Genomic DNA, 26360 nt, shown 5'->3' with positions numbered 1-26360 from the left:
TCCCCTTTCACAAAGCGATCGTATAGCTAAGGTGATCGTAACTCACATACTTTAACATAGACTTAGGACAGTCGTAGCGCTACGTTGAGGGAACTGTGCATTTTAATGGTATAGAAGTTACCTCACATTGTAAACCAATGGTTTCCAGTTGGCTGGTATGAGATGCAGTGTATCTGTACAAAGGCTAAGAAGGGCAAAGGGAAATAACTCTGGTTGACTAGATGGAGAACATTTCTAACATGGATTTCTTACCTTTCAGATCGGCGCCACACAGAGAGACCTATCACAGGTTTGTGTAGTGGTATTAAAACTGGTTTGCAGGTTTGCAAAAAGGGTTTTATTGAAAATTTGATCTTTTATATAAAATCCCAGCTTTCTTATAAAATCACAGCTCCTAAATAGTTTCTGTTGCACAAATACCAGCTACTTTTTATTCAGCCCCAAAGTTAATTTTGTAAATTTTATATCAACCACCTTGTTTTTTGAAGATTGATTCACCTGATCATCAAGCAGATAATGCCTTCATTGTGCAGAGTTACATCCCTTGGTGTGCAAGATATCTTGATTGCCCCGATTATGTTTCTTGGTTAGCCACCCTAAAGTGGAAAATGTCTGCGACCTGTATCACTTTAGACTTCCTCCTACATTAAGTAGATGTAACCGTGCTAATTAAAATACTCTTCACAGTAACATTAATGTAACTGGCACAATTACACCTTGTTGTCATTTGTGATACTTTGTGGTTGTAGGGGAGGTGGGGTGGCCTAGTGGTTAAATTGTCATGCCAAAGACCTGGGTTCGATTCCCCATATGGGTACAATGTATTAAGCCCATTTCAGATGTCCCCACCATGGTATTGCTGGAATATTGCTAAAAGCAGCATAAAGCAATACTCACTCACTCACTCACTCATTTGTTATACTCTGTGGGTGTATGTGTTTAATTTTTTTTTGTCTGTCCAGACTGTGGAGGATTCTTGAAGAACAAGGAAGGAGGCGTGGTGACCTTTAACCCTGTGATGAGCACCAATGAGTACTATGACTGTATATGGGTGATCCAACGCCACTCGGAGTACAGCATGGTCCAAGTCAAAATTGTCGAATATGACAGTTCTCCAAGTGAGTAATCTCAATCATACACACCTATACAGTGAAACACTGGTAATCCAGACACTGTATCATCTTCAATAGGGGCGGTGGGGTAGCCTAGTGGTTAAAGCGTTCGCTCGTCACGCCGAAGACCCGGGTTCAATTCCCCACGTGGGTACAATGTGTTAAGCCCATTTCTGGTGTCCCCCGCCGTGATATTGCTGGAATATTGCTAAAAGCAGCGTAAAACTAAACTCACTCACTCACTCACTCACTCACTCATCTTCAATAGGCAAAGGAGTTAACTAACTATAGAAGTAAAATTTCCACCATTACTGAACTAAGCAGGAAGTGAGTGGTTTCATTGTTGAGCATTCAGTGGCTAATATGAGTTACATTCCTTCTCTGTCCTGCAAAGACCATACAATCATGGTCTCCATTCTAGTGAAAAGGATCTTACTTTGCGGAGTGCACCAGAACACTGAGCACCTTGATTAAAATCATGAAAAGATTTGGAAAATATCTGTTGGTGCCCACTTAACAATTCATGAGTTTTCAATTTGTGCAGTTGACTGAAATCTTCATGACAGTTGCCATGTTCTTAAACAGAATGTTGATTTTGTTACAAATGATTTTGATATTACTATGTACAGACTCATTGGTCCAGCCAAAATATACTCCACAATTCCAGCTGAGTTTGACAAGGGTGGAAACTCTTTTAGTCAGTTAACTCCCTTGCCTATGGAAGATGGAAACGGTTTTCTGCTTTCAGGATGATTAACTTTGGGAATGTTTATGTATAATTCATCTTTTTTGTTTAATACCCCTTTTTCAGCTGGCATATTGGGCATTGACGTCAGCGTAAATTGTCTCTACTTCCGACACTAGCAGAGCGTCAATATTTGTCAATATGTGTCAGAGTGTCAATATTCAGGCAGATGACTCATGCTGTTGATCACTGGATTGTCTGGTCCAGACTCGATTATTTACAGACCGCGTCTTATAGCTGGAATATTGCTGAGTGCGGTGTAAAACTAAACTCACTCACTCACTCACTCACTCACTCACTCACTCACTCACTCACTCACTCACTCACTCACTCACTCACTCACTCACTCACTCACTCACTCACTCACTCAGGCGAATGAAGTCTCAAAGAAGGCAAAATATCTGTAACTATATAATGATGTACTACTAAAAACAACTTAAAGAATCAAAACAAAGAATCAGAATGTTTTGGGTCACCATATCCACCAGTATTTGTCAAAGATCTTGTTATCAAAGTATTTGTTCACTCACAATGATTTTGACCAACTTGTCAAAAATATCAGTGAGTATATTGAATAACATTGACAAATGGTTGACATTCCTACATTAAAAAGCCGAAAATTTCTAAAATTCCACTCATTGTTCTCAGTGTACTACCCACAACAGCGGGACCGAGTGGAGATTCGGGGAGGACTTACCTCCCTTGGTGGGCAGGTGGCGCTGGTGAAGTATGAGAACCTGGATCGCTACAAGAACCATGGCTTTGTGAACAACAGTGGGTTTTACATCCGGCTTCAGGGCCGGTACCAGAACGCCCGTGACTTTGTTCTGGCCTACTCCTCCTACAGCTATGGTGAGTCAATGCGATGCGACATTGTCATGAAACACAGGGGACTTGTTGGGTGAAAACATGGGGGCTGGTCAGTATGTGCATCTGTGCCCAAATTTTGTCCTCTTTCTCAAATCTTTTGACATCTTTTAGTAGATTTTAGTACAAAAACCATTCTGTCACAGTTGATGGGTCTTACTAAATACTTACATAATATAGTTTGGTCCCTTCGTTTGCTTTGTTTATGTATATTTTTTGGGTTGTGTCGAAAATCAGCAATACAAACAAAGCATACGAAGGAACCAAACTTTACTTTGAGACAACCGTAATTTTGATACATCAAAGTTTGACACAGGAGTTACTGTTTTGTTATGTTGAGTGGAGTGCATTACCGTATATTACCGTAGACTCCCTAACTTGCCTCTTAAAATCAGTATCAAAATGTTTTATCTAAATCACCGGTAGATCACTAGGAAACATATGCAAATGTGTGTGATTGCTAGTTCCTGCTCTATATACAAGACAGATACACACAGTAAGCTTAATCCCTGCATATAATACAATGCCTAGCAAAAACAAATTAGAAATGAAAAGGCAAATAATCTTGTCTAGTGATGTTTAATTGCAAATTTGACGTCTCCACTTACAACGTTGTTTTCTTTTGTTCATTCATGCGAAACGATACAATGTCGTTTTCTTACTGGTCACCACAAAAACAGTTTTTAAAAAGTGTTACCACTAGATAAGCCGACGAAAAAGTTGATGTAACAGGCTATATTTTTCTTCGGAGGTACAGTTTGGACATGGTTCATTAACTATAAATACGTTTCTAGCGATATATATCATTAACATTCTTCATTTTCGACAACGGTGTCAGGAAGCTATGTTTCTTAGTTTGGAGCTGGATGTAGACAAAGGGAGATAACCATGGTTAATGGAGGACATTTCTGACTGTTGTGAACATACTTTCTTCTATTTAGTATTATAAGGGTGCTATAAGTATATCGGTCTATTGAGGTACATACTTTTATGTTACATATCATATTATCATTATTTCTTAATGCTCGGTATATCGGTTGGTTTGAGATAAAGATTTTTATCATGTGTTTGACATTACACACTTGCCAAACACCTTTGAAATGTTGCTGCAATTTCAAATTGCAAGTCCATGAAGATAAAAAGTGAATTCTCAGTTACCTCCCTTATGCACATACACTTCCATCAACAAGATCCACGACTTGGCTGTTATCACCAACATTTTGTTTTATTCTATTTATGAATTTCATTTCATGGAATGATGTTTATGATTGTTTCTGTATTCAAAGTTTGGAATTATACAATATATTGTGGTACTTATAGCAATACAGCTTTGTGTATTGCAATATATTGTGATACACTTTGAACCTCCAAGACTAGTATTCAGTAGTGTTCGAGATTTTACAGTGTACATATAAGCTTTATGAAATGATTAAGGACTAAAATGTACAGATGTTGTTTTCTCTGATGCAGGAGCATGTCGATCCCGTGACTTCAAGTGTTTTAATGGACGCTGCATCTCTGACGACCTCACGTGTGACAGCTATGACCACTGTGGCGACAACTCAGATGAAAGGTCGTCTCTCTGTGGTAGGCACTTTTACAACATCTTAGTATCCCAGGCATTTTCAAGGCAGTTTCACAACAGTGGCATCCCCCCTCTCTGGGTGGGCAGTTTCACAACATCTCCACTTGGCCAAAGGTCCTCCTTCTGTGGTAGGCAGTTTCACAACATCTTAGTATCCTGTGGCAACCATCTTGGACAAAAGGTCCTCTCTCTCTGGTAGGCAGTTTCACAACATCTTACAACCCTGTGGCATCCACTTGGACAAGAGGTCTCCTCTGTGTGGTGGGCAGTTTCATCTTAGCACCCTGATCAGATTTCAGGCAGCATAGATGACATCACTAATGCTGGCTGTAGGAGAAAAAAACATCTTACAACCCTGTGGTATCAGATAAATGCAGATTTGAAGCTTTTTATGTGTAATCTGGAATATTGTGTGTTATGGTAACCATGGTGTTGATGATAAGCCATCCTGCTGGAATTCCGGGTTAGAATCGGTCCCTGGGAATATAACTTGTTATTCCACATGTTGGGGGTATGAAAATGGAAACTGTCTGGTCATCCAGCAGAGCAAGATGTTGTTTCAGGAGCAGGTCTTGGAATCCATACAGTATTTCTTCAATAGTCTTTCTATAGATTGATCAAGTGTTGAGATGTTGCCTTTTGATACTCTGGCCTTGTTATCCCCCGCAATTTTGTTGTTGCGGAGGATATAGAAACGAGTTCCGTCCGCATGTCTGTGCGTCCGTCCACACTTTGTCCGAAGCATATCTCCTAAACTATTCGTGATAGCTTAACCAAACTTGGTACACATGTCAGCCATTATCCCTAGATGTGCCTTTTGGGGGTTAGACCCAGATATGAATTTTATTTTTTTGCGGTTTCCATGGAAATGTGACTTAGGCTGTGACTAAGAGGATGTCATCTTGTCCGGAGCAGATCTCCTAAACTATATGTGCTAGCTTCATCAAACTTGGTAAACATATCAAGCATGATCCCTAGATGTGCCTTTTGGGTGTTTTCAGCAGTGACAAATGGATTGCACTGTACTTAAACTCCCTGTCTCACTCACTTTGCTGTGGTAAACATCAAACAGAGGTCTGACAAGCTCCACCCAGTGCATAGACCAGCATGCACTCCAGTGTTTTGTCTTCCTGGTATATAACTAGTCGTTTTACACATAGATAGTTGTCGGCAACAAGTATCTACATGCTCCATCAGGCATCGAGGAGAACGTAATCATGGATATACCTTCATGTCGTTAGGAAAGCAGTCTTGTGCCTGGATTTAATGCTGCCAACATGGCAGGGTATGAGTTCCCCGATTCTACCTCTGTGATCGGAAACAATAGACCGACATTTTGGCGTACAACCACATCGCCACCATGGACATTGCCTCCAACTACAACACAAGGTTGTTCATATTTGAATTTTTGTAATCAGTTTCTTTTTTGACAATGAAACAACCTTTGCTGGTTGAAGATTTCTAGTTGATTGAAGAACAGGTGAACTTCAGTGCCAGGAATGTACCTAGTACCAAGGAAAGTATATTTTTTTTTGACTATTGGCTGTAACTGTGAATGTAGTATTATTTCAAGAGACTTGCATATTTGTCCATGGATGAAGCTCAGAAAGAACTATTATAATGAAAATATGCATCATGGCCATTGGCTGTAGCTAGGAAAGTGGTATTATTTATCAGAATACACCATGGTCATTAACTCTAGCTAGGAATGTAGTCTAATTTCAACAGAATGCATCAAGATTTTTGTCTGTAACTAGGAAAATAGTATGATTTTATTAGAACGCATCCTGATCATTAGCTGTGGCTAGGAAAGTAGTATCATTTGTTTAGAATGCATCATGATCATTAGCTGTGGCTAGGAAAGTAGTATCATTTTTTTAAGAAAGCATCATGATCATTAGCAGTGGCTAGGAAAGTAGTATCATTTTTTTAGAAAGCATCATGATCATTAGCAGTGGCTAGGAAAGTAGAATCATGTTTTTAGAATGCATCCTGATCATTAGCTGTGGCTAGGAAAGTAGTATCATTTGTTTAGAATGCATCATGATCATTAGCTCATGATCATTAGCTGTGGCTAGGAAAGTAGTATCATTTGTTTAGAATGCATCATGATCATTAGCTGTGGCTAGGAAAGTAGAATCATGTTTTTAGAACGTATCATGATCATTAGCTGTGGCTAGGAAAGTAGTATAATTTTTTTAGAACGCATCATGATCATTAGCTGTGGCTAGGAAAGTAGTATAAATGTTTTTAGAACGCATCATGATCATTAGCTGTGGCTGGGAAAGTAGTATAAATGTTTTTAGAACGCATCATGATCATTAGCTGTGGCTAGGAAAGTAGTATCATTTTTTTAGAAGCATCATGATCATTTGCAGTGGCTAGGAAAGTAGTATCATTTTTTTAGAACGCATCATGATCATTTGCAGTGGCTAGGAAAGTAGTATCATTTTTTTAGAATGCATCATGATCATTAGCTGTGGCTAGGAAAGTAGTATAAATGTTTTTAGAATGCATCATGATCATTAGCTGTGGCTAGGAAAGTAGTATAAATGTTTTTAGAACGCATCATGATCATTAGCTGTGGCTAGGAAAGTAGTATCATTTTTTTAGAACGCATCATGATCATTAGCTGTGGCTAGGAAAGTAGTATAATTTTTTTAGAAGCATCATGATCATTTGCAGTGGCTAAGAAAGTAGTATCATTTTTTTAGAATGCATCATGATCATTAGCTGTGGCTAGGAAAGTAGTATAATTTTTGTTAGAATGCATCATGATCATTAGCAGTGGCTAGGAAAGTAGGGATTGATCAGGACCTGCCCAGACCCTAAGACTGGCCCCCCATCTGCAGCCAATGTCTGTAATTATAAATTTCCCACTGATCAATAGCATCAATAAGGACAAGGATGATTATGCACTGGATGCAATATTAACATCCTTTTAAAATTTAAAAAGTATGACTTTTTAAGAAATATTGAAAATCAGAACAAAATGTTTTCCCAGTTTGCCTGCACAGGGCACTTAGTTTGAAATCAGAGATATAATACCTTTTATACAAGACATTCTGATCACCGGTTGTAATGAGGAAGGTAATATTTTGTAACAATATAATTGGCCATTTATTGTAGCTATTACGGTATGACAGCTAAGTACTGTAGGAAGTTGTTGTCAATGTGTATACTCTTCAGTTGGAGTTGATCTTCAAGTGCAGTTTCTTTGACTACCGGTACACTGCATCAGGAGACAGAGGAGTAGTTTGTTTAGGGTTTGACAGCACAGTAGTGGTTGTTTGTTGTCAGGAAACACTCTCCTCTACTCTCCACTCACAGTAATCTTGATGCTACAAGTGTTGTAACTGCCATTGTTTGACATAGACCCACAGTTGTCGGCCCTGTTGGCTACGTCCATATACAGTACAACCAGAAATTATTGAGAATTTAAAGATTGTAAATGTTTTGTTTGTTTTCACCCATTACTTACATATTAAATGTGAATATTAGCAGAACATAACTCCAGATTCAAAGACAGGTAAACAGTTAGTATTTTGTCAAGTCACCATGGGAAGCAATGCAGGTTTCAATGCTGCGGGGCATACTACTGATCAAAGAAGTTAGAAAGTCGTTGTCCATGCTTTCCCAATATCGGACCACCTCTTCTTTCATTTCAGCAATATTTGTCAGATTTTTCTTATTGACAGTTTCCTTCATAAGTCCCCAAACATTTTCTATTGGATTTAGGTCAGGGCTATGGCTTGGCCAATCTAATAATGTCATATTTTGGGTCCGAAACCAGGCCTGTGAATGCTTTGAACGATGTTTTGGGTCGTTGTCCTGCTGGAAAATCCAAACATGTCCATAGAACACGTGAGCAGATGGACGTAAATGTCCCTCGAGAATATCTGTGTACCGCTCACTGTTCATATTCCCTTCAAATACACAGAGGGGCGTTGCCCCTAACACAGATATGCCACCCCACACGTTAAATTTCGGACTGTACTTTGGGCGCTGATACAAAAGTTTTTCAGTTTGTTTGGTCCAGAATTTCAGTGTATTAGGAAACAGCCACACAGAACTTTCATCTGAGAAAAGCACATTGTCCCAGTTAAAATTTCTATGCTGTAAGCACCAGTTCAACCTTCACTCCTTTTGTTCAGGTTTCATGATCGGTGAATACCAAGCCGCCTCCTGTCACCGACAGTCAATTTTCTGGGCCTACCTGCGCCTCCCTGGTGATCAATGCCATATCCATTTGCAATATTTATTCAAAACACGATAAACAGTGGACAAAGGGATGCCTGTTCTACTTGAAATCACTTTAGCTGATCTGATGTCCTTGTTATAATACTCTAAAATCAACTTCTTCTTCTCTAAATCATCCATACTGAAGATCACTGAAAATGTCGTCTGCTAGCAAGTAAACAAAAGGGGATAACTCTTCACAAACTAATGAAAACAGATTAACGGAGTTGTCTCCCTTGAATGAAACCAAGCACTTAATAGCTGGTCAAGGTTGTTTATACTAGAAATCCAGTTAAACATATTCCTAAAATTCTCATTAATTTCTGGTCATACTATACAGACAGCAGGGAAAGTCCTCTATCTCTGTCGGATAGTCTTCTATCTCTGTTGGATAGTCCTCTATCTCTGTCGGATAGTCCTCTTTCTCTGTCGGGTATCGGGGTTGCCTAGTGGTTAAAGTGTTCGCTTGTCACGCCGAAAACCTGGGTTCAATTCCCCACATGGGTACAATGCGTAAAGCCAATTTCTGGTCTCCCCTGCTGTGATATTGCAGGAATATTGCTAAAAGCGGCATATAACTCACTCAAGCATATAATTTCATTACTATCCATTGTTTTCCTTGTTGTGTTTTCTCTGTGATGGCGGTAATATGAAAGAACCAAATGATCCCTAACTTCTTTTGAGTAGGATATCACTTTTCACTTGACAAACTACCAAAGTGCAGCATGTTTTGATGAACAAAAGAAGAAACTTTGAATACCAGTCCAACATTTAATATTCATGTTTTTCAAATTATCTGTTCCCAAACAACAACAGAATTAACATTTATGATTGACGGATTCCCTATACTAAGTAAATGCTTATTGTGCTATTTTGATAATTTACCCGATCAGTGGATCATTGTGCTCTCAAAAAAATCTTCTCAGCTCTCTGAAGTGCTGAAAGATTTGCAGCCATAGTATCATCTCAACACATCAGTGACTTGTGGTACATGGGATGTGTGCATGTGTCGATATGATGTTTATACCCCATACGTCAAGTTCTCAGTAAGTGATAAAAGTCACATTGTCATGGCCTAAATCTGTGGTTGTATGTGGGGAAATATCAGTCGTAATGTTAAATATAGTTAAAGACGTTCTCAAGAAAAAAGGATGAAGTCAGATATATAATATTTTTCATATTTTTGTGTCCTGTACTTCTGTAAATAGAACCAATGTTTACGTAACAGCAATTAGGTGTGAAACTACTGAAAAAATACCTAAAAATATTGAAAATGAGGTTGAGATGTGATACAATCCCGTATTAACACGTCTTGGCTTACTTTTGTTATGATTTTTTTTGTTGTGCACAGTCCTTTCCTGTCCACACCACAAACACAACCTTATTGTTATTCCTGATGATCACAGTGGACAAAACCGCCCGGCTGGGGCCAGTACAGTAGACATTTCCTCAACTTCATCTCATATTTCCTACTTCGCCCAACTCACCCACCTCAAAATCCGTCCAGCTGTGACACAGTTGCAGGAAATGTTTGACATAACTTCTCGCGAGGCAAAAACTCCAACTGTAAACCATGCAAAACATGTGCGCGACTTTGAAGACCACCTTCTGTATTGACTCAGAGTTCAAACACACCTTGTTGACTTGCCATGTCATAGGTGAAGGGTCACAAGTCTGTAGAGGTCATGCTACGACTCCCTTGTTTAAGGACACTGTCGGCTGTTGTTGTCTGTCAACAGCTCACAGGGAAATAAAGATAGTTTTTCGAGGAAAATAAGGAAATGATAACATGAGGTCCTTGGAGTCGGACCGTCAGGACCACTGAGTTAACATCAGGGATCCTGGTTACTTCATCGTGTACTGTTCTGTGGGAAGTTAGGACGTTAGTTGTGTCTTTGTTGATGATGTGAGCTGTGTCATCTGTCATTTGGATTGTTGCTAACAGCATCTGTTGTGAGGCTGCAAGATGTCGAACATCCTTCCCTATCCCCCTATTGATAGAGGTAAGTGAGGGGAGCATGAGCTGTTTCTGTCAGTCTGTTAACCAGTGTCTGTTGCTTGCAACTTCAATGTCTGACACCCTCCCCCAAGCTGGTTCTCTGGGGCAGTGGGGTAGCCTAGTGGTTAAAGCATTCGTTTGTTGCACTGAAGACCCGGGTTCAATTCCCCACATGGGCACAGTGTGAAGTCTATTTCTGGTGTACCCTGCCGTGATATTGCTGGAATATTGCTTAGCGTAAAACCCAACTCCCTCACTCACTCTATACATTCATACTTAGAGGTTACCTGCTCTATTGTTAATATCAAACAAGGCAGATAAGTCACAGGTGTACAATTTTTGATACAACGAATGCAGAGTTTGTATAGCCATAGAACTGTCTCTCTTGTTCATCATACCGTACGCGTAAGTGCCGTTTAATAAAGTTGTTGCTGTGTCATGAGGTTCAGCTCTTTGCATCCTAAACCATACGTTTTCAGAAAAACAGGTTTTCAATTTGTGAGTCAGTGAGTTTAGTTTTATGCCACTTTTAGCAATATTCCAGCAATATCACGACAGGGGAGGGTATACATCAGAAATGGGATTCACACATTGTAACCATGTGGGGAATTGAACCCGTGTCTAGGGCATGACTAGCAAACACTTTAACCACCAGGCTACCCCACCGACCCTTCACTATGTGATGATATTGTAATATTAATAGGTATGGTTGAAAAGATTAATATCTAGATGGACTCAAAGTGCAAAATCAAGTTTAAAGTTGTGACAATATGTTACGTGGGAATCTTAACATCTGCAGGGGGCACAGTAGATACAGCGACATATATATCATGGTTTAGAGCGGGTTTGAATCCTGCAGGGGGAACAGAAGATAGACTGGCATAAATACAAAGTATGGTTCAGAATAGGTTTGAATAGTGCAGGTGGCACAGTAGATACCGTGGCCTATATGTTATAGTTAGAGCGGGTTTGAATCCTGCAGGGGGAACAGAAGATAGGCTGGCACAAAGGGGTTCAGGATGGGTTTGAATACTGCAGGGGGCACTGAAGGTGCAGGGGCGTAGTAGATAGGGTGGCCTAGACTTTGCAGTTCTAAGCAGGTTTCCGTCCAAGGTTCATCATGAAAATGATCCTTGAATTGTCAGCGTCACAGTAGTTTCTGTGATGTATCTAATAGAGGTGATCCAATTAATTGAAATAATCGAAGATTGGTCGCAAACAATCGATCATGTTTTCTCATAATCGAACACAAACAATTTTTAAACACATGTTGGCATTAACAATATTTTTCACAAGGTTGGTTTTGTCTGTGTCATTAAATTTACATTTCTTAAGCACTACAAGTTCGTTACAAGTCATGACTGAATTTATCTTAAAGACTCCAGGAAATTTATGTTCCTAACATACTAGTTAAAGATGTGAAATGCATTTTGTGCAGTTTGCAAAAAAAAACACCAAAAGAACTACATGTTTTCTTCTCTATTTTTTTTAGCATTAACATAACAGGAAATTTTGATAAATGATGCTAACCAATTATTTTCAATGATTGATCGGTTATAATGGACCAATCATCAATTATGACATTTTAACCAATTCCCAAAACTAATATCTAAGTGAAGGAGGATCTTCAAGTTGTGTGTGCTTGTGAATATATTGAATAAACTTGTGTCGGAGGTCAGCCTGGTATGAGCTGGTATCCTGGTCTGCGTCAAGTAGTAATACCATTGCTCAAATGTCTCTACAGTTGTCATCGTTATTCAAATAAAGGAGACAGCTATGCATCTATTTGCTGTATCCATCAGTCATATGATCGCAGTGGTGGCTGAAGGTGGATAACGGGAATGGTTAAGAGGGGATATATGTGTTATATCACCCAATGCCTGTTGAAAGTGTTGTTCGGACTCACTAAATATCTGTGCATTCTTGTTATCCCCCGCAACGCTTTTTGCAGGGGCCATTAAAATGGACTCCGTCCGTGCACATTTGTCTTTTCCGGAGCAGAACTCTATAACCGTTCAATATTTCTTCACCAAACTTGGCACATAGATTGGTCTGCTGCTGTACTTGTGCCTTTTGGTAGTTTTGGATAAAATATTTTTGGCATTTCCATGGCAACAAGTTTGACTTAGACTGAAGTTGGTGATAGTGCTCCTTTCTGGAGCAGAACTCTTAAAACCTTTCAGTACTCTCCTTCCACTTTTCTATATACACACCTAAATATTTGACATAATCATAACTCGTAGACATAATCATGAAGAGTATTTTGCCATTGCGGGGGATATTGATGACTTTGTCTTCTTGTTGATATTAACGTGCATTTTAATGATGTGCCAAATCCTAACCCTAAACCATTCCCCAAGCATGACGTCACTACCAAGGCACAATTGATCAGTGGGCGTTAGAATTTCATTCCCAGCTCCCTGGGGAGTATACACTACGTTAATAATTTGCTACAGGAGATAATGCCCAGATTTTGTTCCAGGCGTCAAAGATGGAGAATATTCCCGCTACTCCTACACCATCAGTATCGGCGTCATCATCCCAATGGTCATCTCCATCTTCCTCATCGTCGTCATCTGTCTGCTCATCATCTTCATCCGCCGATGTCGTACGTTGTCCCAGCAGACGCCCCTCAATGGCCGACAACCAATCAGCTCGGTCAGCGGCAACATGGCTCGTAGAAACCGTGAGTTTTCATCACGTTCACAGTTCTTTATGACAAGGGTTTCTTTTTTGTGCTGAAACAAATTCATTACCAGTTTTACTGGGACTGTGTAACCAACAAAGCAAACTTATTCATAGTCATGTTTTGCCCATACATTTTAGAAACAATTTCATCTTTTTGTCTTAACTGACTGTGTTACATTATGAGAGGTAAATGTAATTTGTTGGTGGAAAATATTATATGCAATTTCTTGTGTCTAAGATGTAAGTTTATTTACAACTACAACCGTCTCCAGAAATCCAGTGTGTGTTTCTCATGTTGCAGGACGAGGAAGGAACAGAAGCAGGATCAGGATGAACCTAACAATCCAGCAAGATGCTCCTCCTTCTTACGATGAAGTCATCCAGAACACTCCTATTGGCTATCTAAACATGGTCAGTTGTCCTGGCATACTTTAGAATGGGATGGGTGGTCTTATACATGGTCAGTTGTCCTGATACACTTTAGAATGGGATGGGTGGGCTTATACATGGTCAGTTGTCCTGGTATACTTTAGTGTGGGATGGGTGGGCTTATACATGGTCAGTTGTCCTGATACACTTTAGAATGGGATGGGTGGTCTTATACATTGTCAGTTGTCCTGGTATACTTTGGGATGGGTGGTCTTATACATGGTCAGTTGTCCTGGTATACTTTAGAATGGGATGGGTGGTCTTATACATGGTCAGTTGTCCTGATACACTTTAGAATGGGATGGGTGGTCTTATACATGGTCAGTTGTCCTGATATACTTTAGAATGCGATGGGTGGTCTTATACATGGTCAGTTGTCCTGATACACTTTAGAATGGGATGGGTGGTCTTATACATGGTCAGTTGTCCTGGTATACTATAGAATGGGATGGGTGGGCTTATACATGGTCAGTTGTCCTGGTATACTTTAGTGTGGGATGGGTGGTCTTATACATGGTCAGTTGTCCTGGTACACTTTAGAGTGGGATGGGTGGTCTTATACATGGTCAGTTGTCCTGGTATACTTTAGAATGGGATGGGTGGTCTTATACATAGTCAGTTGTCCTGGTATACTTTAGTGTGGGATGGGTGGTCTTATACATGGTCAGTTGTCCTGGTATACTTTAGAATGGGATGGGTGGTCTTATACATGGTCAGTTGTCCTGGTATACTTTAGAATGGGATGGGTGGTCTTATACATAGTCAATTGTCCTGATACACTTTAGAATGGGATGGGTGGTCTGATACATGGTCAGTTGTCCTGGTATACTTTAGAGTGGGATGGGTGGTCTTATACATGGTCAGTTGTCCTGATATACTTTAGTGTGGGATGGGTGGGCTTATACATGGTCAGTTGTCCTGGCATACTTTAGAATGGGATGGGTGGTCTTATACATGGTCACATTGTCCTGGCATACTTTTAGAATGGGATGGGTGGTCTTCATAGTCAGTTGTCCTGATAGTCAGTTGTCCTGATATACTTAAGAATGGGATGGGTGGTCTTATACATGGTCAGTCGTCCTGATATACTTTAGTGTGGGATGGGTGGTCTTATACATGGTCAGTTGTCCTGGTATACTTTAGAATGGGATGGGTGGTCTTATACATGGTCAGTTGTCCTGGTATACTTTAGAGTGTGATGGGTGGTCTTATACATGGTCAGTTGTCCTGATATACTTTAGTGTGGGATGGGTGGTCTTATACATGGTCAGTTGTTCTGATATACTTTAGAATGGGATGGGTGGTCTTATACATAGTCAGTTGTCCTGATATACTTTAGAATGGGATGGGTGGTCTTATACATAGTCAGTTGTCCTGATATAGTTTAGAATGGGATGGGTGGTCTTATACATGGTCAGTCGTCCTGATATACTTTAGAGTGTGATGGGTTGGCTTATACATGGTCAGTTGTCCTGATACACTTTAGAATGGGATGGGTGGTCTGATACATGGTCAGTTGTCCTGGTATACTTTAGAGTGGGATGGGTGGTCTTATACATGGTCAGTTGTCCTGATATACTTTAGAGTGGGATGGGTGGTCTTATACATGGTCAGTTGTCCTGGTATACTTTAGTGTGGGATGGGTGGTCTTATACATGGTCAGTTGTCCTGATATACTTTAGAGTGGGATGGGTGGTCTGATACATGGTCAGTTGTCCTGGTATACTTTAGAATGGGATGGGTGGTCTTATACATAGTCAGTTGTCCTGATATACTTTAGAGTGGGATGGGTGGTCTTATACATAGTCAGTTGTCCTGATATACTTTAGAATGGGATGGGTGGTCTTATACATGGTCAGTTGTCCTGATATACTTTAGAATTGGATGGGTGGTCTTATACATAGTCAGTTGTCCTGATATACTTTAGAGTGGGATGGGTGGGCTTATACATGGTCAGTTGTCCTGGTATACTTTAGAGTGTGATGGGTGGTCTTATACATGGTCAGTTATCTTGGTATATTTTAGTATGGCTTTTTGTGTTTATACGTGATCATTTGTCCTGGTACACTTTAATATCAGATGGGTGGGTTTATACATGGTAAGTTGCCCTGGTGCACTTCATTATGGGATGGGTGGGCTTATACATAGTCAGTTGTTAGTGTACATTTAAGTATTGAATTGTAGGGTTTTTTCATGGTCAGGGTATAGCTTTATACATGGCCAGATGTCATGGTATGCTTTTGTTAGAGGCAATGGGCTTATACATTGTCAACTCTCATGTAGTAGTATGGGGGAAGGTTTTATACAAGGCCAGTTGTGGTGGTACGCATTGTAAGGGATGGGCCTATAGATAGTTAACTCTATAGACAGCTAGGTCTGCCTGTCGATGGATAAACACAGTAATCTTGCAATGCAATATTTACCCCATTTCACCTCACCACCCGTTACTGCCCCCTTCTGAATGCCATAGTTGACATGACTAGTATAAAGTATATAACCCGGTCGGCCTGACTCAGTTTCTATACTTACAGGCATTCATGTGGTCGCAGCCAGACGTCAACAATGGGCTTGTTAACCCACCCACCTACGAAGAAGCAACCAGCCCAACAGATGTACCTCGACTGACGGCATCACAGAATGTACTCAACCAATCAGCAGATTCCACGAGTTCCACGGACTCACTTGAGTCCCACTCCTGCGACATTCCAAGAGCTTCAGACACATCATCAGATGGATCACAAATGGAGCGCCACCTATGCCAAGCGTCATTTTCGTCTGATTCCACAGTTGCAGAGAGAGACTGTTATCCTCCACGTGACTCATCTGTGTCGTCTGCTCCAGTCCACGAGGAGTCAGGTCGCACGAACCAGCAGAGATTCAGTAAGCCGGTGGATGAGTTCATAGAATGTCCAGTGAGTTCATCCACACTGGGAAACAAGGATCCCAAACCACAAAGTGAAAGTGAGGCTGTGAGGGAGCAAGGTGCGGCAGCCTGCCCAGGTCAAGGTGACAGTCAAGGTCAAGGAAGAAGTAGAGACAGTTTAGCTGCCCATGGGAAAGATCGGGATCAGACAGCCAAAAGGAAGAAGAAATCTTCAAGAAATCGATCAGAACCTGATCATCCAACAGAACCAGAGCCTCGACCACCATCTGATCGTCCACGGCAACGAGGGAGGAGAGGCAGGCAGTCTGACAGTAGCCATTCTCCTTCCCATGTGAGAGACAGTTCTGCCGAGGGTGGAGAGGTTGTACTACGTGTTCCATCAACTGCCGTTGTGCCAGCTCCGAGCCCTCGAAGGCATAGGCAGCCAGAGAGAGAGGAACAACAACCACATGATGATCGGTTACGAGGGACATATCTCTCGCTTTCTTTGGACACAGGTGATGGTGGTGATCCAGATATATTTGTGTGATTCTGTGATACATCACAGATTTATGTGATCTTGTCGGTGCAGATGTGCATCAAACTTAATCTGTGTGAAATGGTTGTTAGAACAGAGATCTCAACATGGAACCACGGAATCGGGATGATTATTTTTGCCCAGGAGTGTGGCTGCATTGCAAGACATATCACCGTCCTGTGATTTCTCTGAGATAATATCACCTCATTGTGATTTCTGCAAGCTACTTCAAATCTATTCTTACTTCTGTGAGTGACCATTGTCATATTGTGATTTATATGATCTATTTGTTGATGGAACCACATATTTGGATCGTTTAGAGATTGTGATCAAAACACAGCCAGTTTTCACAAACTGTTTTCTTTAAAGAAACACTGACACTGTGTGATAGCTGGTTATATCAGAAACAAACAAACCCCAGAACTGTTGAAAATTCAGCTCTGTAAGCTTTGAGTTTTACATCTGAGAAAAGATACATGAGGCGTTTTAGTTGAGAGAGGATATGTTATACGCTGGTACATGGTACAGTGGTACATAGCATGGTACAGCTGCCATCTTGCCCATCTTCCTCTGAGCAACAGTTTCAGGGATACGTAGAACACTGTAGTGTTGTGGAATGTGTGAGAGTTGAACTTCAATGCAATTTATACATATCTCATGCAAATAGACGATTGACAAGTTGTCACGTGACTACACGAGATTCACTCAAACTTGGAACATTCCTCCTTGAGAGACTGCCACTTAGTAGACAGGGTGTTTGGGTGTGCCATGTCTGTTTCTAGCAACAGATACAACACACGTTTTCCTTTGTGGATGTTTAAAAGATTCATGTATATACTTTACTGTAAGCAGATTAATGTTTTACAAGATATTTGTTATTGTCCTCATACATGGATATATTTACCCAAACACTTTCATCTGCTGGTGAGATCCCAAATAGAGCCTGTCAGGGCGATACAAGCTGGACAGAACTTCTAGCCGTGAGTAATGTCGGGCTGGCACACACTGGCCCAGTTGTCAAGGGCTCTGAAATTCAGTGTGCTTGAGCAGAATTACTTCCCTTTGTCATGCCAGAATCCTGTGATTGTTGATTCACTCTATGTTCTTGTTTTTTCAGTACTGTACGCATGCTGTAGGGTTTCACCAAAGACCTATCATAGACTGGCGTCATTCCAGGGTTTCTTCCACATTATACAGTGATGCCATGATAGACTTCCCTTCAAAAGATTAGCTAGACTCACTGAAAATTGTCACTATATGTTATGTAGATATGTTTGGTTACATCAAAGATTGATTTCTCCACTAACTTAGGGGAACCAACTGCAAACCTAATGCAGATGAATTGCAAGAGGATTATGCATCAAATTGCTGAAAAGCATGTGCCAATATCATGCATGTAAAAAGTTTTGGTGTAAAGAATTCGCCAATTTTCACTGAGTTTTATCATTTTTTTAACTCATGACAATAATCCTTTCAACTGTACGAATTTGTTTTACAATGCATCAGCTTATGTGTAAACAGTACCTTTAAACAGGATATTTTGCAAAATTTAATTTAGAACAGTTGCCTGAAGTAAGCGGCTATATTTACACTAGTGAGTCTAAACTTTTGATGGGAAGTATATAACTGTAATACTGTTCAAGTGGCACTAAACCACACTCACTCACTCACTCACCCCCACTTACCGTAATCTATAGCTTCATTATTTCGCCAGACAGGGATACACTCAAACATACAAGAATGTTTTTGTACACATACATACATTTTGAATCATGTTAACATTTGTGCTATATAGAAACACTGTACTGAACTACTGCAATAATGGATGAAATGAAGAAACACTAGGACAGTGCTGTGGAATAGTATACTAAAGCAACTGAGGACCAACTAATTCTTTCATATCACTACAGTTAATATGTCATTGCTTGACAGTTTAACTACAGGAATATGAAATAATTACCGATAAATGGTCCTTAACATCTGTGGTATATCATATGATAGTGATAATATGTGTTATAAACACCAGATATACAGTAGCCTTCTTAATGCTGTATAACATTGGAGTATCTCAATTGGTATATGCCGTATAACATCCGATAATCACTGGACCAGTCTCTGGTCGTGTTATGTGCTATACACATGAAAATTGGATGCCGATAATATACTTTGCCAACATAATGGGACAACGAAAAGTGTTGCTTCTGGAATCAATAACGTAAGATAAATTCATCTGTGGCATGCATGGTTTAACTCTTTTTTTCCAATAAGAAACATGAAGTCCAGACTTAAAATTAGAATTTCTTCACTTGTTTATTAAATTTTGTTTCAAACAAGGAACTGTCAATCTGTATTGAGACTTCAGGGCTTCACAAGTACCAAGGGGCGGTGGGGTAGCCTAGTGGTTAAAGCGTTGTCTCGTCACGCCGAAGACCCCGGTTCGAATCCCCACATGGGTACAATGTGTGAAGCCCATTTCTGGTGTCCCCCGCCGTGATGTTGCTGGAATATTGCTAAAGGCGGCGTAAAACCAAACTCAGTCAGTCAGTCACAAGTACCAAACAGAATGTCCACAGACAGATTACAAAGTTTTGTAGAGCTAAATTTAATTTTGCAGCAAATAATTGTTATTGTCACTGATAATGCTTGGATGATTACCTTTACAAATTGGTTGTGATTGTGTACCTAATCAATATTGAAGACAAATCTGATCAACCGATGCTCCCTGGATGAGTACACATGTACCTGTACATCCATAGTCAGCCAATCAAATATTTTCAGTTGCGGAACAATGTCACAAAACTTTTGTATTTGACATTTCTTTTGACAAATTGTCATTGTTATGTTATTAAATGAAATAACCAAACCATACAAGATTATATCCTCACTGTTTTTAAGAAATGTTGAACAATGAGTATGATATTCTAACTCCTGAAAACAATGAATTATCTCTCTGTATCTTGCCATGTTGAAACTTGTGTGTTTTCATTAATTAGTAGCTTTACCAATAAGAAAATGTACAGTTATATTTTTAAGTACCCACATTGATTTGTAGGCAAGTGTTTTGTAAACTCATAGAGTGAATGTCATGCAGGGCGATACACTGCTATACTGAATGAAGCTGGAAGAACAATGCCTGTTGCGTCCTGATGGTCTAGAACCTCTAGTATTCCGATACATATCTGCAGTTACACAGGTTACAGTTGGTTGTGTTTTATGTGGCAAGTGTGTTTTATGTTTGGCTGTTTTATTACTCTGCATGTGATTTAAGTGAATTCGGGGTGACATTTCACAAAGCAACCTTAGTGCCAGAACTGTCGTAAGTCTATGTTAAGGTATGGGAGTTACGATCACCTTAGCTGTACGACTGTCGTAAGTCTATGTTAAGGTATGGGAGTTACGATCACCTTAGCAGTACGACTGTCGTAAGTCTATGTTAAGGTATGGGAGTTACGATCACCTTAGCAGTACGACTGTCGTAAGTCTATGTTAAGGTATGGGAGTTACGATCACCTTAGCTGTACGACTGTCGTAAGTCTATGTTAAGGTATGGGAGTTACGATCACCTTAGGTCTAGTACGGGACTGTCGTAAGTCTATGTTAAGGTATGGGAGTTACGATCACCTTAGCTGTACGACTGTCGTAAGTCTATGTTAAGGTATGGGAGTTACGATCACCTTAGCTCTAAGGTTGCTTTGTTCAATGTGGGGCCCTGCAGGTCATCATGGTCGGTTGTTATTAAAGGGCTGGAACAATTCAATGAACGCTTGCTGCATTGTGAGATATTGTCACATAAGTACTGTTATGAGGTAAAGCATTAAACCATGATACCTGTCGTAAAACATATTTTACAGTATGGTGTGAGTAACAGACTGGAACAAATCACTAAACTCTTGCTGAATTGGGATATGTTGTCACATAAGTAGCATATTATGAGGCCAAGTACTAAGACATGATACCTGTCGAACCACTTATTTTACAGATTGGTGTGAGTAACGGGCTGGAACAAATCTATAAAATCTTGCTGCATTGTCATATGTTGTCACATAAGTAGCTTATTATGAGGTCAAGTATAAACCATGATACCTGTCGAACCCCTTATTTAACGGTGTGGTGTGAGTAACAGACTGGAACAAATCACTAAATTCTTGCTCCATCGTGATATGTTGTCACATAAGTAGCATATGAGGCTAAGTACTAAGACATGATACCTCTCTAACAACATACTGAGTGAGTATGGTCTGACAAAACTTTCAGTAATATTCCAACAATATGAAGGAGAATCAAACCCAGGCATTAATATGGAGTAAACGCTTTTACCACTAGGCCACCTCACTAAATAAGAATAATTGGTGCTTGTAATTAGTTTCAAGGGTGCTGTTGTACAAAGCAATGTTTGCTTTAAGATGATCATAACTACCATTCTTTAACACAGAAGTATAACAATTGTATCTAACTATGCGTAAGGTGGCACACATTGTATATTTTCTGGGGTGGTGGGGTAGCCTAATGGTTAAAGCGTTGGCACTCGTCACGCCGAAGACCCGGGTTCGAATCCCCACATGGCCACAATGTGTGTAGCCCATTTCTGGTGTCCCCCGCCATGATGTTGCTGGAATATTGCTAAAAGCGGCGTAAAAACCAAACTCAGTCAGTCAGTCAGTATATTTTCTGAAGGCAAGTTTATTGTTGGCAGTCCTATGAAACAGGAGTGCTTTAAGTTTTTGTTGGAATTTGACCTTTGATGGTGATTTTGCTAAAGGCTACGACACAAATTTTTAACATTAGAAGTTATTGTTGGACTTCTCCTAACTGACCCTTGGGAATTCTTTTGGCACATGTCATGAAAAGGTCAAAGGTTGAGGTCATGAGATAGAAAAGTGCTTACATAACACATTTTAATGCAGTTATCTTTAAGTTCGGTATATACCATCATTTATGCACCTTTTAAGAATTTTTCAACCGAATAATTTTTCTCACAAATAATGGCTCAAATATATTTGACAGTATATCCTACAATGGTCTTGTTCCACTTGGAGGTGTAATGAGGTCAGAGGTCAAGGTTACATAACTTACAAAATAGGAAGATCTCGCTCAAGAACTTGTTACACTTTCAAATATAGTAGTAATGAATGTATAATTAAACTTGAAGTGTATATTGTTTCCAGGATGTAACACCTTTTTGATTTGTCCATGAAAGGTCAAGGCTATCTCTGAGAGCATTATTGTAATATATTTTAAGATCAATGTTTTTCGACTGGAAGTACTCGGTGGTAAAATGAAAGACTTTAAGCTTTGAGAAATTTTTGTTGAAGGCCGATACTTATGCTTTTGATCACTGGATTGTCTGGTCCAGACTCGATTATTTACAGACTGCCATATAGCTGGAATATTGCTGAATGCGGCATTAAACAAAGCAGTAGTAGTTGAAGGTGCTGCATCAGAAAGTAATCGTAGTGGAGGTGGAGCTTCAGTTTTTGTGCTTAGTTTTCCTTAACTGGAATCATAGTGAGGCCAAACGTTTTATAGACTGCTAATGGAAATGAAGTGTATTGTAACAGCCCTACTTAAATTTCATCTAATTTTGTTTCAGTTAATTTCATTCTTATGTGATGAGATTTCAAAGAAAGTAAAATTAAAATATTAGGTGAAATACGTATCTTGCTGTATCTTAGTAAATTCTAAAAAAAATTGAAGCCACGTTTTCATGTGTGCTCTTAATTTTAATGATAGTATACTTTTAATAATTTCAATTTGTTGCCAAGAGTTTTATCATGACTGGACTATTTCTTTAGGAACTGTGTATTGATAAAAGTACTAATCAAATTAAGTTAAAGAACTATATTTTTATCTGACTATGATTCATTTATCATGGCTTGTGCGTATTACAGCTAACAGCATTCCTAAAGTGGGCGTTCTTAGATGTGTTTGAATTGTATACTTTTTGTAAATTCCATTTGAAGCCCAAGGTTTTATCATCAGACTTCACTTACATTGAGGAACTGCATGTCAATACCACGAACTTGGAAAAGGTTGAAGAACACACAGCTTGTTCACATGACCACAGTTAATCAGTCATGGCTGGTGACTATGGCAACGGACAGCCTTCCAATGTTCTAAACTAGCTTTGAATAGTTTACTCTTTTATAGCCATGTTGGTTTCAGATTTTATGTTGACATTTTGTTTTTTAACATTCTGTGTCTATTATTTACAATGGCAGATAGTTTTAACATTCACACATAATTGTTTAAATGGTTAAAAGATATGAATCAAAGTACTTGTTGCACTTTATTCACGAGTTGCTTTGCATTTTTTTGCTTTAAAAGTGCAGTTTACCCGTTGCTTTTTTTAAACTGCTAATTTCATCAGACAATAACTCTTAGAGAGTTGTGAAATATATTCCAATGATTGTCCTGAAACAATTAAACATTCTTCCAGCAATATTTACAAAGTGTTTAGTAATGTTAATGTGTATTTGTGGTGAATGCATTCTTTGGCAACCTTCTCCACCCTTATCAATACCGTGGTATTTATTCTGTGAAAGAGATGATGTAAACGCATCCTGTTGGATATCACATTTTGTGTTGTTGCTGAATAATCAACATGTACAATGTTTTCAATTGTACACAGAAAACATTGTTGTATTGTTTGTATTTTTATTCCAAACATGCCTGATGCTTTGCACATGCAAACCTTGTTATTTTAATAATTGGAATAAAACAGTTTTATACAGAGATTGTTGTTGAGTATGCTGAATTTGAAATTGGGGCGGTGGGGTAGCCTGGTGATTAATAAATTTGCTCATGACGCTGAAGACCCTGGTTCGATTCCCCACATGGGTACAATGTGTGAAAGCCTATTTCTGGTGTCCCTCGCTCTGATATTGTTGTAATATTGCTAAAAGTGGCATAAAACTAAAGTCACTCACTTTATTTGAAATTGTTTTTGAATTGATTACAGACTTGGTTGAGGCAAATATATTCAATCAAGTGGACGGACTCCGCGAACTGGTTGATCATGTGTGATCATACCCAGAGACATTGTTCATAATATCAATCACTTGATTGTTTGGCCCAGACACAATCTTCTACAGGGCACTGTGATATAGCTGGAATATTGCTGAGTTCGGAAACTAAATACTCTAGCAATACCGGTGGAATATCCAGACTTACTATAGGCAGTAGTGCAGTCTAATGATTAAAGTGTTCGCTCATCACTCCGAAAACCCGGGTTCGATTCCCCTCATGGGTACAATGTGTGAAGCCCATTTGTGGTGTCCCCTGCCATGATATTGCTGGAATATTGCAAAAATTGGTGTAAACCCCAACTCACTTACACACCTTCTCTTGCAAGAGAAGAAGAAAAACTTAGGTAAAACTGCTTGTCATCTGCAGCTGTGACACATCATCACCTTGGGATGTTGCAGGTAAAAGTGCTTTGAAACTTCAGATGAACCACACCAAACAAACTTGTCAAGAATACATTCTTTAAAGTTCAACACACAAGCAAGAAGGAGCTGGTTATTTAAATATTTTTATTTGGTATTCATGCTGTGATATTAAACTCTCAAAAACATAAATATGTGCCCCCCGTCCTCCTGGGTGCAGCTGTCGAACCATGTACACCATGTTTGAGAGACAGACAACGAATATACACAGTCATATATACAAAACGCTTTGTACATTAGAACACAATTATTCCCAATCACAGCATCATATCAGAAGTATTCTTGTATAAGATTCTGTTTTTGGATTTCTTGCTTTCCAGATAAAATTATATAAATAAGATCTATTAATATCGGTTATTGAAAAACATCAAAGAAGGCCAAAACAGAAGAAAGAAGCATACTTTTATACTGACTTTTATGATATATGTATTTCATACATGTAATTTTTCTTTATTTCTTTCAATCAATATAAATGTGTCATTATGACAAATTACGTTTACAAAGGACAAGGTTTTTTTTACGTTACTCCATCAGTATACTAGTATTTCTTTTTCCAAACCATATAATAGTCAAAATAGGAATCAAAACCAGTCTCTATCTTAGATATTTCATCATGTTTGTCTGGCCAATTAATTTTCAATGTACATTTCTATAAGATCTTCAGATTACTTTACTATTTAAAGAAAATATGTTATGTTTACAAATTATATAATTGATGATACTTGCAGAGCATAGTTTCCTTCAAATCCTTGGTTTCTTTAAACCCTTCCACCTTTAAGCATGTTAAACAATGCTTACTGACAAATCAATACAACTAACAGTCAAATATGGAAATAAAACCAAAGAAGACAATTATTCTCTTACATTGAAAATGGAGTTGGTTATCTCAAATAAAAGAACAATGAACAAACAGACTTTTTCTGTTATATGCAAGTTCAAACTGATCACATATTTACACAAATATTCAAAAAACTGTTTCAGTGTTGACAATATATTTCCTTAAAAATGATGACATATTCATAGATATACACCCATATATCTTACTGACCAAACTGATGAAAGAAAAGTCTTGGTTTGAACTTCTGAACCTTTCAGGTAAGGTCAAATACAAACCAAGAGAGCAAAAGGGCGTGCCGAGTTAGAAAAGTCGACGTAAACACCCAAACAGGAAGCTGAATAAAACTTGAAACAGCTGAGCTCCAACAGGGACAGTTACATGAACATGACAAGGCAACACGGACGCATAATCACAGAGAAACATAAGTGTTTTGAACAGCCAACAGTTACTTATTCTAAATATTCCATTCAAGGTGAATATTATGCAAATATATATACTCAGGGAAACAAATAAGGGAACACATGAAAGTACAAGTGTACCTTTATTTATTTCCAGAATTTCACTCACAGTGCAATACATACCTTGTGAAGAAACTTGGAAAAGAATACAGGAACACCTGTACTTTCATGTGTTCCTTTATTCGTTTCCATGAGTATAATCTGTCCTGAAGGATATAAAATCAACTATCACCTTTAAGATGTGACTGAAAACAAACTGCTACACAAAAGATTCATTTGGACTCCTTGTATGACACAATATCTAACAAACTTTGGACAAAATATCTGTGCATGGAAGCACATTTTTAAAACAAAATTTGAAAAACTCAAGGCAAGAGGAAGACTAAACATATACATGTATACATACACCCTATTCTCAATAAACAATATAACCAGTATTCTTGTTTTCAAAGGACCTTAATTCTAAGGCTAATTGTCCACCCATCCATGTTGAAATGACAATTGTCAGTTCTAGGTTTGAGAAACGTGAAAATAAAGTGCTAAGCAAAAGAGTT

The 26360-nt window shown here is 39.0% G+C and overlaps 1 protein-coding gene and 1 long non-coding RNA gene across 7 annotated transcripts in view; both read left to right on the top strand.

The window, feature by feature from the left end:
• LOC124278326 overlaps positions 1–18261 on the top strand; it is a 63175-nt gene extending 44914 nt beyond the window's left edge. For all 6 annotated transcript variants that reach the window (XM_046714047.1, XM_046714046.1, XM_046714049.1 and 3 more), the window contains exons 8-14: positions 260–289; positions 963–1118; positions 2506–2709; positions 4195–4311; positions 13030–13233; positions 13537–13646; positions 16196–18261. In XM_046714047.1, the coding sequence (XP_046570003.1) occupies positions 260–289; positions 963–1118; positions 2506–2709; positions 4195–4311; positions 13030–13233; positions 13537–13646; positions 16196–17077 (1703 nt within the window). In that variant the 3' untranslated portion in view covers positions 17078–18261. The remainder of the gene's footprint in view (positions 1–259; positions 290–962; positions 1119–2505; positions 2710–4194; positions 4312–13029; positions 13234–13536; positions 13647–16195) is intronic.
• Positions 18262–21288: 3027 nt separating this feature from the next.
• On the top strand, positions 21289–22605 carry LOC124278325. Its single transcript, XR_006899059.1, has 2 exons — positions 21289–21541; positions 21726–22605. It is a non-coding gene; the product is annotated as an uncharacterized LOC124278325 (long non-coding RNA).
• Positions 22606–26360: the final 3755 nt, after the last annotated feature.

Source organism: Haliotis rubra, unplaced genomic scaffold (genome assembly GCF_003918875.1).
Source record: "Haliotis rubra isolate DU_JTF1 unplaced genomic scaffold, ASM391887v1 Scf235, whole genome shotgun sequence".
Taxonomy (NCBI): Eukaryota; Metazoa; Mollusca; class Gastropoda; order Lepetellida; family Haliotidae; genus Haliotis; species Haliotis rubra.
Note: the sequence above shows the minus strand (reverse complement) of the source record. Positions and strands in the feature narration are given on the sequence as shown.